General features: G+C 32.9%; 1 protein-coding gene and 1 long non-coding RNA gene across 4 annotated transcripts in view; one reads left to right on the top strand and one right to left on the bottom strand.

Moving 5' to 3' along the window:
- LOC132749997 (DNA (cytosine-5)-methyltransferase 3A-like) overlaps positions 1-16,189 on the bottom strand; it is a 33,033-nt gene that overhangs the window by 16,693 nt on the left and 151 nt on the right. For both annotated transcript variants that reach the window (XM_060739947.1, XM_060739946.1), the window contains exons 2-7: positions 14,941-15,110; positions 13,562-13,707; positions 8,714-8,863; positions 8,330-8,431; positions 5,490-5,622; positions 5,075-5,197 (exon numbers count right to left, since the gene is read on the bottom strand). In XM_060739947.1, coding sequence (XP_060595930.1) covers positions 5,075-5,197; positions 5,490-5,622; positions 8,330-8,431; positions 8,714-8,863; positions 13,562-13,707; positions 14,941-15,091 — 805 coding nt within the window. In that variant the 5' untranslated portion in view covers positions 15,092-15,110. The remainder of the gene's footprint in view (positions 1-5,074; positions 5,198-5,489; positions 5,623-8,329; positions 8,432-8,713; positions 8,864-13,561; positions 13,708-14,940; positions 15,111-16,189) is intronic.
- On the top strand, positions 660-4,647 carry LOC132749995 (uncharacterized). 2 transcript variants are annotated; one of them, XR_009628487.1, is made up of 3 exons: positions 660-744; positions 1,417-1,549; positions 2,437-3,635. It is a non-coding gene; the product is annotated as an uncharacterized LOC132749995 (long non-coding RNA). The 2 variants fall into 2 exon arrangements; XR_009628486.1 differs by adding an exon at positions 3,642-4,647 and having other exon boundaries at positions 661-1,549; positions 2,437-2,565.

Below are 16,189 nucleotides of genomic sequence, written 5' to 3'. Positions count from 1 at the left end.
AACATAAGATACAGTTTATCAGTTAATAAATAGACTAATTATGATATTTATTCAAATTCATCTAAATATTACAACATATTTTTTTTCAAATACGAAAAGGTTTGCATTCATGTAATTTACTAGTAAAAGGTGTCGATGGTTTTGGATAATCATCTATGGTATAAAACGAAGCCAACATTCACTGTATTCCTAAAAGAGTGATAAACAGTGGGAAATGTTCACTGAGTGATATACAGTTTAAGACATGCAATGAGTGATATACCGTGAAAGATAAACAGTAAATGATATATTGTAAGTGATATACAGTAAGAGATATACAGTGAGGGATGAACAGACTGAGAGATATACAGTGAGGGACATTATACAGTGAGGGATATACAGTAACAAGATATACAGTGAGGGATAAACAGTGAGGGATAAAAAGTGAGGGACACACAGTAAATATATACATTGAGAGATATACAGTGAAGGATATACAATGAGGTATAAACAGTAAGAGATATACAGTGAGGGATATACAGTGAGAGATAAACATTGAAAGATAAACAGTGAGTGATAAACAGTGAGAAATAAAGTGTAAGTGGATACAGATGAAGATGTATATGGTAAATGATATACAGTAAGTGGTATACAGTGACAGCTATACAGTGAGTGATATACACGGTAGGGAATCACGTGACTTTTACGGTTACGCGTACAGACAATATGGCGGCCTAAAAACCTCGCTTCACATGTGTTTTTAAGGTAATTCTTTATTATATCCCTTTTACTTACATACGAGACCTGTTGCAGCCTACGCAGAATAAAGAATTGTTGCCGCCTATACCTTAGTTTCCACTCCTGTGCTCATAGATTTTACAAACACTCAAAAATTCAACAGAAATTTTCAATGTGAACAATTATATTTCGGGTAACATTCACGCAAAATTTGTATTTTTTATGAATTTGATTAAACTACGTCGAGTTAGCAATGAGAAAATGTTCATAGAATTTCTTTATTTGAAAATGTAAATATTAGGCATGTTAAATGTTGACTGGTCATTTTCTATTCCAAAACATGAGAGAAAAATGATTTGGGTAACTCCCACGCATACTTTTATTGTTGATAACTCCCACGCAATATTTTATGGGCAGGCAATATCTATGCAGGTTATAGCCTAGATATTGATTGAACAAAATCATGATTGATGCATTTAGCCTTAAACGTTCAAAGAATTTTGAATAATATTAAAAATACCGCCAAAAGGTCCTGGATAGAATAAAGCCCCCATGGATAGCAGAATACATACTCACGTGAATATATTAAATGAAGTTTCGATATAGATGAATTAACCGCAGAAATTAAAATAAAAGTCTCAAATATAAGAAGGAGGTCGATTTCAGTATAAGCACAATAACAGTTGTCATTTTTCATAGTTTGCAGATATGGGCGGTTCCAGTTCGGGTATTGTTTGTGGATAATGTTGGGCAACATTTGTCTTAATGACCACATAAACTGGCTACTCGGCACAGGACTTTGTAAATGTTGTGACAAATCGAAACGTGACAGGTATGGCATTTTATGTTATTCGTTATATTAAGATTTTAAAGACATTCAAGTCATTTTATCACTTAGTCTTTTATGAAACCAACTTTTTTCAAATTAGTGTCTGTATTTATCATTATTATGTTGTGTGTGTTTTTTTTAATCTAAAGCATAAAAGAAAACAACCTAAAGTATATGAGAATGGGTCTTTTATTTTACAAACTAGGTAATAAAATCTAGAGGACTTATGTTTGAATGTCATCTTAATATTGACAGTAAAACCCGTAACGTTTCCGATTTGCTGGACTATAATATGTTTTACCACAACATTTATAAGGTCCTGTGCCGTGTAGACTTTTTATGTGGTCAATATTTGAGACCTATCCGCGAATGAAATGTTTCCCACATTTATCACAAACAATATCCGAGATGGAACCTTCCATAACTGCAAAATATGAAAAATGACAACTGTAATTTTACTAATAAAAACAGAAATACAAAACCTCATTCTAATATTTTAGACTTTTGTATCAAAACGCGACCTAATTGAATGTTTTGGGTTTGGTAGGCCTTACGCGAAGTTATTGATGTCCTTGGCAATTTATGATTTTACAAGCCATGCCTTTTTGAAATTTATTTATCATATTATTGTAACCTATAAGCAGATGAAGTGTTGTTCGCCCCATATAATTTACGCCCCAAGACGATTCGTCAATTTAGCTGTATTAATTTTATATCTTAGTGATAGTAAAATTAAATGTGAATTAGATTGAAAAATACATTAAATCCATGGCATTTTCAAAATAAATATTGATTAAACTGTTTGTGGTTAAATAATAAAGTTGAGTGTTAAATTTTAAGTTTAATTGCCGTGAATATATAGGGAATAATAAGTTTATTTTATATTCTAGATCCTGGTCCTGGCTGAAATTTAAAGTATTACAGCTGTAGCTTCTATACCATAAATTTAACATGGAAAGGACTGTTCTTGGGAAAATGCTGACGTAACTGATGGGAGCAGTTTTTCTTACCAATCATAGGTCAGACTTAACCCTTTCCCCCATGAGCATATTGTGAAAAATGGCCATTTTCACTGAAAAGCCTCCTCTTACAAGTTCAAACTGCTATGAAACTATGAAAAATGCTAATCAAACTTGGCACAAATGTTGACTGGACCATTGCTTTTGTAACGACATGCTCAGTCTTAAATTTCCTGTTACCATGGCAACGAGGGGTAAAGGGCTAACAAAAAATGATGAAAAACTTTTGAATCACCCAAAATCTAGTTTTTACATGTTAACATGTGGTCTTTTACCTAATTTTGGTGAAAAATTGTTGTTTTGTAACATTTATAATTTTTTAAGTTAACCCTTTCACCCATGAGCATATTGTGAAAAATGGCCATTTTCACTGAAAAGCCCCCTCTTTCAAGTTAAATTTCCTGTTACCATGGCAACGAGGGGACATCTCAAAATTGCCAAAAATCACTATTTTGCCTCGATTTTTTCCATCAAAATTTACTTCAGAGTGCTGCAACTTCTCAAGGGATTGAGATAGAGTCAAAGGCTTTTCAGCGTTGGTTACACCTTACCTTATGATCGACCTGGGGTCATTTAAAGCCTCTCACAAGTCCAAAATTTTCTTTGCGATGAGGGGGACTCCGCCCCCCTTCAACCCCCCCCCCCAAAAAAGAAGGGGGCACATCCCCCTTCTGGCAACCCCCTGAAGTATCTTTTGGACAGGGGGCGGCGCCGAAAAAGTGCTCACTTTTTTTAACAACATTTCTCAAACGAAAACATGTGTTTGGGGAAAAATAGGACATTTTCTCACTATTTCAGGCCTAAAAAAAGGGGGGGGGGTCGAAAGTGCGTTGTTTCGCGTATATATGAGGTTAAGGGTTAAATAGCTTCTTTTTAAAAAGTTTTTGTTGTTTTTGTACATAATTTACTGTCAATATGAAACTTCAGCTGTATCTTAATTTCTATATGCTGTTTTATTATGTAAATCTTAGAAGATAAGCATTTTAAGATAAAACAAATCACTAAGTTGATTAATTATATATAATTTGAGATTGACCAAGTCAATTTTAACATGTAACTTCTTATTTTATTTGCAGAAGCAGTAGAAGTATTCAAACACCATCATGACACACGTTAGACATACCAAGAGAGCTCTAGAAGAAGAACTAGTGGTAGATTGGAACAGATTGTAGCTTAATTGTTAAACTAAAAGGACTTCTTAAATCGTTTGAATTTTAGCTACACTTGAACTGTAGTTTTGAAATAAAATAGCTGAAGTATTTAATAGTGTCTTGGTTTTTTTTGTTAAACTCTGTTACGTACAGTACTTTGCTTTATATTTATATTAAAGTATGTTGAAATGACATTGAAACTTCAACGTTATGCCAACGTTGAACTTCCACGTTTTTTAAACTTTCAAATTCGAACATAAATCTAACGTTATTTCAACGTTGAAATCTGATCATACTTCAACGTTGTTCACCGTTGATGTGCCTGCTGGGTTACTTCTATCAAGGAACTATTTGCGGTATTTTTAATATTATTCAAAATTCTATGAAAGTTTGATGCTAAATGCATCAATCATAATTTTTTTCAATCAATATCTAGGCTATAACCTGCATAGATATTGCCTGCACATAAAATATTGCGTGGGAGTTATCAACAATAAAAGTATGCGTGGGAGTTACCAAAATCATTTTTCTCTCGTGTAATGGAATAGAAAATGACCTGTCAACATTTAACATGCCTAATATTTACATTTTCAAATAAAGAAATTCTATGAACATTTTCTCTTTGCTAACTCGACGTAGTTTAATCAAATTCATAAAAAATACAAATTTTGCGTGAATGTTACCCGAAATATAATTGTTTACATTGAAAATTTCTGTTGAATTTTTGAGTGTTTGTAAAAGCTATGAGCACAGGGGTGGAAAATAAGGTATAGGCGGCAACAATTCTTTATTCTGCGTAGGCTGCAACAGGTCTCGTATGTAAGTAAAAGGGATATAATAAAGAATTACCTGAAAAACACATGTGAAGCGAGGTTTTTAGGCCGCCATATTGTCTGTACGCGTAACCGTAAAAGTCACGTGATTCCCTACCGTGATATAGGGGAAATGAAAAATTTTAGAGGCATAAAGTGAAAGATATACAGTGATACACAGTCAGACTAGTGATATACAGTGAGTGATATAAGTAAACTGATATAGAGAGAGGGGAAGATATGCAGTGAGAGATATACAGCCAGTTTTAAACACTGATGATATACAATACCTAAGAAGCAATAACTTCATGAATATATTAAATTTATGTATATCTTACTAGTATCTATAGATTAAAATCCCATTGCATGTTTCATACTTCAAACAGACACCAACTATGTAAGATAATAGTTGAGTAGTGATCAGATTGTACTAAGACTGATTCATCGACTCAATTCCTGACACACTTCCTTAGTTTATCTTTTATTAAAATAATGTAAAGTGAACTTATATATATGCAGTAGGGATGAAAAAAGTTAACATAGTACCATTTTTGTAAACATCATGCTCAAAACTTTCAACTTCCTCTTCATCATTGTCACTGTCAGGTACACAAACCTCTCTTCGCAATTTTTCAATTTCAATTAAAATGTAGGAGGGAAACTCTGATCCTGTATAAGATACAAATATTTTAAAGAAATAACATCTTAAAGAATAGGACAGAATATTTTATAAATATTATTGCTACTATTTTATCAATATAATTGCTTATAATTTAAAAATGATATTATTGCTAGAATGCATCTGTTAAAATAACAAAAAAATTCTACAATAAAATAATGATACATAGGCAATATTTTACATATAAAATCACAGGGAAAGAAAATTCAACTCGGCCGCACGTATTGACAATGCATGGATGAATGGCTCTGAAAAAAACTTTTTAATCCCTGTATAGCTTACCTGTTTTGGGTGTAAAAAGGTCTGTTCCTTTTTCAGCAGATTCAACAAGTTTGAGAAAACCCCCATCTAACAGACCCCACCTCTTCACATTTTCAAATCCTGTCACGGGTATCCCAGCTCGGTCAGCACAAATCTGTAATGTATAAAACAAATGAGCCGCCTCAGGACAAAACCAACATTATGGGTTTGCCACCAGTATGGATCCAGACCAGCCTGCGCATCCGCAGTCTGATCAGGATCCATGCTGTTTGCTATCAGTTTCTCTACTTGTTATAGTTTGTAAGCGACCAGCATGGATCCTGATCAGACTGCGCGGATGCGCAGGCTGGTCTGGATCCATGCTGGTCGCAAACCCATTATCTTGGTATTGTCATGACGCGGCTCAAATGACCTTAAATATCTGCCTTCTGATCTTCTTTAAATTCAAATATATAAATACAAGACAGCCAAGCAGCTGCACAATCATTATTTCATCTGGCTACAAAGAGAATGTACGCACAAATGTAGATTTATTTGAAGAAACCAGCCTCATATTTCTCTGGGAAAGAGTTTAAAAAGTAAACGCCCTTACAAATTCCCTGAAACATTTTATTATATGATATTGTGCAACTTATGTATTCCTGAAATATCACTTATGCACACTGTTTCAACAGAAAAACATGTAATCAAATTAAAATGAGTAAAAGATCCTTGAGCAATTCAAGATACACAAACCATGCACAAAAAAGCGATTCTTTTGATCTTAAACTGTGACCTTGACCATAGACTTGGTGGTCTAGAGAACTGGTTCTGCTTATTTTTTCTGAGTAAAGCTTTCAGTCCTATAGTATAATGTCTATACAGTGGACGAAAAATAATTGATGGCTCACACCTATTACTTTTCACTGTTACCTTGACAATTAAGTAAGGTTCAAGAAATCATACCAAATAGATACAAGAAAAGCATTGATGCAAAGCATCAAAGGGCGTCCAAACAGCAGGTGCAGATGAACTAGTAGATATATGATGACAAGATATTCTTATAAACTTTTCAATGGTTCATTGGGTTTTACCAGAATTGTATATCACTTTTGAATGAACGGACGAAAGACATTGTTCATTATTTATAACTTTGATCGGCATGTAATGTAATTGTGTAATTGTCCCTTATTATGTTATCGCTATTAGCGAGGACCCCCTCTTAAGGTATCTGTTCACACTAAGTAACAATATGACACTTGTTATATTACCATGTTGATCATGTTGAGCATAATTGTTTATTATACAATAAATGTAATTTCTATTTTAATAAAAAAAATACAGATTTTATGAATATTGTTTTCTTTTCTTTTTTTGTGTGTGTTTTATGCGCTATTTTAATACTGAGTTTTTACGTTTACTACTATTTTAAGAATTCAATTGTCATAATGATCGACGATTATAAGTCAAAACTTAACTGGAAAAAGTCAGTAAATCATGGTTAATCTTTCAATATATAATATTGTTTATTCTTAAACCATATACATGTACATTTGTATTTTTCTTTATCATTTTTTAAATTATCAATCAATTGAATAATTCATAAAATCTGATTTGTAACTTTGAATAATTCCTCGGAATCTTTACTAAACACGAATAACAAATTAAATAAAATGTTTTAAAGTTGATAGTGTCATATTAATGCCATAAAAATGTACATTTTTTCTCATTTATTGTACATATTTATTGTTTTTATCTCAAATAGATAAAATATAACATGCGATTTGTGTTGTTGGTTTTTTTTTTTCGAATTGTATGTTTATGTATAATAATAATCAATCAATTCGAGAGTTGATCTGTGTTTATTAATTATTGTAACCAAACTATGTGACAAACATTCATTTTGAAAAAAAGCTTATTTATCTGTAAAATATTTGTTCTGTTCTGTAACGATATCAAACATCTACTCCAAAACCGGGAGAGACCGGACAATAAACGTGTGGTACTATTCGCCGGTCATTAGTAAATCCCGGGAGAGACCGGGAATTACCGATAGGAGTACATCCCTCTATAAATAGATTTTCGGAATATTTAGGTCATCAACTCATTATTCTATTAACAGCTTTCTGAATAACATACCATAATAACCCACTGTGTACTACAAAATGATAAGCAAAAATACCCCGAAGAGCGCGATTTATTGAAAGGTTATTTCATTTGAAAATGTTTGCATTGCAAAATTCTCCAGTTCGCCATTCATTGTACATATAGCGACTAATTAATAATCAAGCACCCTCATACCGATCGGAATGTTCGGCTTTTATTATTGGCAACTATAAAAGGCTCGAGAAGTTGCTGTCGCCCTTTCACAAAATCTCATTTCATTCCAATAGGCGCCGCGCTTCGGCGCGGACGCCAATAATACAAAATAGATGGAAGAATTTGCTGACTCATACCTTTAACCTTAACAGTGACCTTGATCTTCAAGTGGGGCATTTGGATTGCATTTTACATGTTTACATGATTTCTCCAATAGATAAACAATTTGCCCAAGAACCATAAATATTGATTATTCAATCAGTTCAAAATATATGCAGCAGACACAAAACCAAAGGACAGACATTCTACCAAATGACATTCACAGACGTTAAGGTGCAAAATTTAATACCTTCATTTAGGTCTATTATCAGCTTAAACTACTTGACAAACCTGAAGAGATCACTAGTCACATGGGTTCAAACCCCATCAGAAGCAAGTCATTGTTACCTTGAGCAAGAAAATTTACACTCATTGCTCAGTACTGAACAGATAGGAAAGTGTGTCCATAAGCTTATAGTTTAGTTAAAGCACAGTTGAAGTAAAATAAATTCTGTGAACCAAACCTGAAGTGCTTTGACTATGGCTATTTCATTTGCTGAAGAAAGCTTGTGTGTAGTATTCTGCCTAAATCCATCAGCAAACTGCACTACTTGGCCGAGTCCCATCTAGAAAATACAAAATGTATCTTCATGTAATGAAAATAAAAATCTTGGTATAAATGAAAGTGATAAAATCATTGTTATCAAAATCTGTATAGTAAAAAGGAAAAAAATTTTTATAGCATTGGTATAATAATTTATATATTCCTTTTACCTTGCCCAATATCTTGAATGGACTTTGTCTATCTTTGATTCTGGACAAAACCATTCGTCTTGGATATCCTGGCTAATATCTTTGTTAGCACTGGACGCAACACACTCAGGGTTTAAATAAAAGGTTATACTTACTAGAGTTATCTTTAAGTCTTGCAACCATATCAGCCATGTCCAGCCTGGCTTTGCAGGTTTCTGACCAGCCATTGGTCCTGGAAATATCACTCCTGGTAACCAAGTTTTAAGAAACTTTCCCCAAACTATACATCCATTACACAGTGTCTTCTTAAATAAGAAATTGCATATTCATGATATTTATTAACTGCATAAGGAATATTTCTAATAATATAAACATGTCTACACGTATATGAAAATTATATAAATGTATTATTAGTTTTAACAAGAGCTGTCGGTAGGACAGCATGCTCGACTATTCTAAGTGCTTGATAGTAAAAGAGCCTTGATAATGTTAAATTTTTTAAGTTCACAAAAGGGCTAATTTTTTTTTATAAATTCATGTTATAGGCCTTAAAGAGAGTCTAATTATACAGTATTGGCTTGACTATTCGGAAGGTAATGTCACAAGGGTGTTATATTGAGTATAATAATACTAATTACCTATGAATACATAAATTTGACAGAAAAGGAACAAAGGCTTGTTATTAAGTAAATCAAGTAAATCACTGCTTTATTATTATGAATGCATAAAATTGTCCCAAAAAACCCTTCAGTAGTTATTGAGATAACAGCTTACAAGCAAAACTTTACCATGAATTCATAAGTTGAAAAAGGGGAGAAAAATCAGCCTAAATGCAAGATAGAATTATTGATCTTTGTCAGTGACCTACAATTATGACCCTAAATGCATATGTGAAGTTTTAAATAAATATCTTAAATAGTTATTGAGATATGTAAAACTTGCATGTAAACATTAACCAAGAGACTAAGTAGAAAAGGGGATATGAATCAGCCTTAATGCAAGATAGAGTTATGGAACTTGGTCAGTGACATACAATTATGACCCTCCAATTATGACCCTAAGTGCATGTGTAAAGTTTCAAGTAAATATCTTTGAAGACCTTTAACCTTTAACCAAAATTTCTAACTTTCAAAGGGGCAAATAATTCTGCAAATATTGTAGGCAGAGTTATGCAAGTTTGCAAACTGATGTACATTGTTACTATAAAAAAGTATTTTAAATTTCAATTGAATATCTCAAGCAAAAATTGAGATATTTGACTTTACAAAAAAACTTTAACCAAAATTTCTAAGTTCCAAAGGGGCATAATTCTGTCAATATTGTAGGCAGAGTTATCCAACTTGTCAATCTGATGTACCTTGTAACTATAAATAAGTAGTGTAAGTTTCAATTGAATATCTCAAGCAATAATTGAGACATTTGACTTTACAAAAAAACTTTAACCAAAATTTCTAAGTTAAAAAGGGGCATAATTTTGTCAATATTGTAGGCAGAGTTATCCAACTTGTCAATCTGATGTACCTTGTTACTATAAATAAGTATTGTAAGTTTCAATTGAATATCTCAAGCAATAATTGAGATATTTGACTTTACAAACTAGAACTCCGTGAGTCGGATGTGTCGCCTTGTGAACAATGTAGTTTAGGAGAAATGGCCAGGACAAAAATGAAATATGAAAAATAACAAAGGGCAATAACTAAAAAAATAATAAGTGCAGAGCAGCAGTTTCTGTGCACTTCACTTCTTATCAATAAGATCTATCATTCTATGATGTTTCAAGTCCAAGGCTTTCATACTTGAGGAGAAATGACCAGGACAAAAATAAAGTAAGAAAATCAACAAAGGGCAATAACTCAAAAAATAAGAAATGCAGAGTACTGATTCTTGTGCACTGCACTTCTTCTTAATGAGATCTATCATCCTATGAAGTTTCAAGTCCATAGCTTTTATACTTAAGGAGAAATGGCCCAGACAAAATTAAAGTATGAAAATAAACAAAGGGCAATAACTCAAAAAATAAGAAATGCAGAGTACCTGTTCTTGTGCACTGCACTTCTTCTTAATGAGACCTATCATCCTATGAAGTTTCAAGTCCATGGCTTTTATACATTAGGAGAAATGGCCCGGACAAAAATAAAGTATGAAAATTAACAAAGGGCAATAACTCAAAAATTAGGAAGTGCAGAGTACCTATGAAGTTTCAAGTCCATAGCTTTTTAAGTTGAAGAGAAATGGCCCGGACAAAATTAGAGTATGAAAATTAACAAAGGGCAATAACTCAAAAAAGAAGAACTGCAGAATACCGGTCCTTGTGCACTGCACTTCAGGTTATTGAAAGAAGCATGCATACCAAGTTTGAAGTCAATCAGACTTATAGTGACTGAGTTATGCTCCGGACAAGCTTTAGGGGACGCCGACAATGACGCCGACACAGACGCCGCCGACAAAAGTAACCCCTATATGTCACCTTTTCAAGGCGACACAAAAACTTTAACCAAAATTTCTAAGTTAAAAAGGGGCAAAATTCTGTCAATTTTGTAGGCAGAGTTATCCAACTTGTCAATCTGATGTACCTTGTTACTATAAATAAGTATTGTAAGTTTCAATTGAATATCTCAAGTAATATTTGAGATATTTGACTTTACAAAAAAAAAACTTTAACCAACGCAGAAGACGATGCGGACGCTGACGCCGATGCCGGGGCGACTACAAAAGCTCTCATATTCTTCGAATAGTCGAGCTAAAAACTATGACAGTTATATGACCCAGTACAACTGGTAATACAATTGGCAGGTCAGGTAATATAAGTTAATAATCAACTGTTTACACATGACCATAATTATAACCTGTCAAAACAACTTAATATTTATGATTTTTAAAATATATAAAAAGTTACAGTCTGGACATGAATGTGTATCTTTAAACTCTTCTTGAGAGCATGAGTACCTTCAATCTATAAATGTGACCTTGACCTTGAAGGTAAGGACATCGAATTTGGACGCGACATGTCCTCTTGATGTGAGAGACATTTACCTAGTTATTTTAAAATCCTTTGATGCATGACAAAGTTACAGTCTGGACACAAATGAGTGTTCCTATAAACTCTTATTGTGATAAAGTCTTCAAAATTTAGTGTGACCTTGACCTTTCAGGTAGGGACGTGATTATTGGATGTGACACAGTCTTGATGTGGTAGACATTTATGCCAAGTTATTCTAAAATCCTTCCATGCATGACAAAGTTACAGTCCACACACAAATGTGTGTACCTATCAGTGATTAATCTAGAAATTGCTTACAATGCGTCGGATGACGCACATGTTTGAAAACAATGAGTCCTGTAGCAAAATCAATGAGTCATGTAGCAAAATAAATGCGTCTTTTTAATAGCAGATCCTTGACATGATTTGCATGTTTTTATAACAAGCGATTAAGTAATTAAAGTGCATAAAAAAGTTATTTTTGGTACTAATATTAATTGCAGGCAAAACAATTTTTATTGGCTGCTCAAAAATCTAATTTGCATAATTTATATTTTCTTACTACTTATGTCTAATACTGTGCATTATCCATTTTAATTGTTCGTAATTTGCACAAAATGTCCCTCTCACACTGTATACATACTGACGACTTTTATTGCTCCTTGTATGCCTCTGTGTAGAAAGCATACACAAACAGACCTTTTGATCATGAAAAAAGTCATGCACAATGTTACCCTGATTGGTTAATCACCCTGTCAAATATTCTGATGACGTAATAGACATCTTTTTTTTTACACTCCACGTGAACTTGAGTGACCTTAGGGGAAATCATTACACACCTGTCAAATTATACTGTAACTTACAGCATTTCTTAAAATAGCAACACTTTTTTTCAGTTACCGATAATTATTTAAAATATTAAGTAGATTAATGATTTTTTGTTTGCTTTATTGGATTAAATTTACAGTAGTAGAAATGCAGTAGTAGGTGGGAAAGGGATTAGGTAAGTAGATAACTTGGAAAAATGCTATAGAGAAATGGATAAACTCAAGAATATGCGTAATTACAGGGGAATGGGTAACCTGTTGTTGTTGGTACCAGTTTTGTCTGGATGACTAAATAACATACAATATAAGTCTGGGACAGATTTTAGATGCGCCTTTTGCCATTTGCTGACGATTTTCCTGTGCCCTTCTCATTTTTAGCGCCAATGTCTGCATATTTCACCTTTGTAGGCGAATCGCTCTTATGCAAAATGGACGCTCTGATTGGCTAATGCCGATAATGGGCGGTTACCGATCACAAGCAACAATTGCTTGGGATTTAACGTTTCACGCAAATGGGGGATTAGTCTTGCACCTGTTATCATCGGAAATTAAATTATTCAACTGAAGAAATTGAAAAATTATTCAACTAATGAAATTAATTGTAATCAATCTGTACATAGAAATCACTAATCGTGATATTTTGGATTATAAACTTCCTGATTTGCATGCGTCAGATTGAACGCACATATTTTGAAACTGTGCGTCTTTTTCGAATTTTATGCGTATTTTACGCAAGACGCACATCTAGATTAATCACTGACCTATAAACTCTGATTGTGATAAAGAGAAACATTAAAATGTTAGTTTGAGGTAGGGATGTGATTTTTGAACGCGACACATTGTCTCTATGTGGTAGACATATATGCCAAGTTATTCTAAAATCCTTTGATGCATGACACAAAGTTACAGCCCTGACACGATTGTGTGTACCTATTAAATTCTCATTGTGATAATATGAAACTTCAATATGTTAGTGTAACCTAGACCTTTGAGGCAGGGATGTAATTCTTGGACGTGACACATTGTCTTGATGTGGTTGACATTTATGCTTAGTCATTTTAAAATCATTTGATGCATGACAAAGTTACAGTCTGGACACGAATGAAGTGGGGACGGACAGACAGACGCACAGACTGACGGTGGAATTTTAAAATGCCTCCCTTCGGGGGCATAAAAATGTTGCATGATTTCAATACCCTTTTAGAGTTTCTATGCTGTGATTCCCTGAAGTCCAACATGTTATCAGCGCAACCAGGTGTATGACCCGATCTCATTTCTACATCTGACGTTTCGTTTTTATCATCAGTTGGTACCATTTTGACATCTGATTTGTTGAACTCAACTAAAATGTAGATAAGACAGTCATCACACAGGGTAAACTTGGAACAAATTAAATTTCTAGAGGTGATGCCACACTAAAAATATTAAAGGTTAGGTTGCCAAGTTAAAATTTTGTGTTTGGTTGCAATGGTAACCAGAGCTCTGCTTAGAAAGGAAATATTGGTTAAAAACCTTTCTGCAAGCATTATCCCTGCACAATAGTTTCAACAACGGCTCAGTAGGTGTCAGGGGTATGTCTTCAGAAACAAAATATGAACAGATATACAAAATAGTATGTACATCTGGCAATCAACAATCTTAAAAGCATCTGAACATTGCCTGTTTTTCTCAGGAGAATGCATTTATTTATAGTATACAGAAGTATTTGACTGAGGATAAAAATGTTTATTGAAACGGTTTTAAGTTAGTCCTTACAGCAGCACGCCTCCAGAATCATTGTAATTTTCATGAAAATTTGAAAATGTATTTAACAGTATAATATTGTAAATTACCAAAAGAATGCAATTTACACATTATCAATTGCACTTACAACCTATGTAAATTACTATAAAGAGGTCAAAATATGCAAAAATAGCCCTTACTGTGTTAGTAACGCAGTAGAAATATACATTTAGTTATTCGGTCATTAATCACACATAAAATGTAAATTTTTACTAGAATTTTGAATCTTTTTACCTTTCCTAAAATCTTAGTATATTTTTCTCAGGTTTAATTTAATCGAAATATTTTATATTTTGGAGGCGTGCAGCTAAGTTGGCTTTATGTTCTAAGACTAAGGATACACGCCGGACTTTCTATGAAATGCAGCCAAGGTTTTCATTTTCCAATTTACCAATGACGATTGAATCACAAAACTCCAAAACTAAGTACATGCACAGTAATCAATGATTATAGTTGTAAGACAGTTTTCTCAAATCTGTTCTGATACATTCTATGCAGAAGTTGAAAAATTCCTCTACAATAAGGAGTGAAAGGTAAATAAATACAAGTGTAGTTCAGAAGACTCATCGCTTTAATTAGTATTTTTTTATTTCAGTATAGTTTACAGATATATGAAATTATACATGCATGTCAATTGACAAGGAATTTTCATAGCATGCAGTGCATGGTGTGACCATCATTCATTTTCGAATATAATGGAGCATTAAAATTGCAAAGCAATGCCTGCTTAATATTTTAAAACCTTCATTATCTTGCTAAGACTAGTCATAATGTGGCCTAATTTTCCCAATACCTCTTTTTGCTTTACTTTTTTGTACATTCCTCTCCTCACTACAGCCATTGCTAGCTCCAGCCTGAAAATGTTCAATCCTTGGAGGTTTCATGCGCAAAGAAAATTCATTCCCCTCACTTCTGAGTGGTGGCTGGTATCTGCCGCGCTTCATGTTTTAAACCGACCTGGATCTGGAATGAAAATTGTGACAATCACATACAGCTGTCATTGATAGAAAAATTGTGTACCTCTATATCGAAAGCTGCAATTATTGTATATGTTGTACATTTGAAAATGTGTAATAAACTGTTATCATGGTGATATACAAGCATGTTTTATACTTCACCAACACAAATACTTATTCTTGTTATCATATCTTACAGTCTTCTATAAAAATAAATCCAGTGTTCAAATTAAGGCAAGAAAAGGGGAGATATAGAATGATATTTTCAAAAAACATGAAGAAATGGGTTTAAATTGTATGAATATTTTAAATTGTGAATTGATATTGAAATTTGTGTTGTTTGTTGAATATTGATGATATATTGATATCACAATATTCAATGACAGTCCTACAATCACATGTATCAAATCACAGATTGCTGAATTTGCTCAAAGAAACAAAACAAACAACAAATGTTGACGTTAAAATATTTTAATTTCAAATGAAAATGAAAAAACACATTTACTTTGAATCCAAAGTTAAATTGGAAAAAATAAAAAAGAATTATTTAGATTAAATGATTTTACAGTTATTATATTTATATTTAGATTGGTTGAATTATGAACAATAATTTTTTTGTTACATTTCTAAAAAAGGAGTTTGTCTATTCTGTACCATGTATTTACCTTTTAACAGGCATCATTACCTTTTAACAGGCATCATTTATAATATATCATCCTCCAGTTGCACTTTGCTCAATAGTTTTTGCTTTATTTTCAAATCAACCTAACTTTTCTACTGTACAGTACAGTAACTTAATTATTTCTGTATTTTTTATTTTAATCAGACTTATTTTAATACAGATTTATTTTAATACAGAAAATAATGCAAATGTTGTTGTTGTTTTTGGGGTTTTATTGTTTGTTTTTTTCTGTGAGGATGATATTAGTTTTTACACAGCATAAAATTGCTTGTCACATGGGGAAATGTATGGATCATTGGATGAGGCTGGCATATCACCAATCACGCAGTGTTTAGATATGTTAGATATATATTTCAACTTTCAAATATATTTCATCCAATTGGTAAAACAAGAAAATATGGGCA

The sequence above is a fragment of the Ruditapes philippinarum genome, unplaced genomic scaffold (assembly GCF_026571515.1).
Source record: "Ruditapes philippinarum isolate M1 unplaced genomic scaffold, ASM2657151v2 ctg2335_1_1_1_1, whole genome shotgun sequence".
NCBI classification, from domain to species: domain Eukaryota; kingdom Metazoa; phylum Mollusca; class Bivalvia; order Venerida; family Veneridae; genus Ruditapes; species Ruditapes philippinarum.
This window is presented reverse-complemented; position numbering and strand designations above follow the sequence as displayed.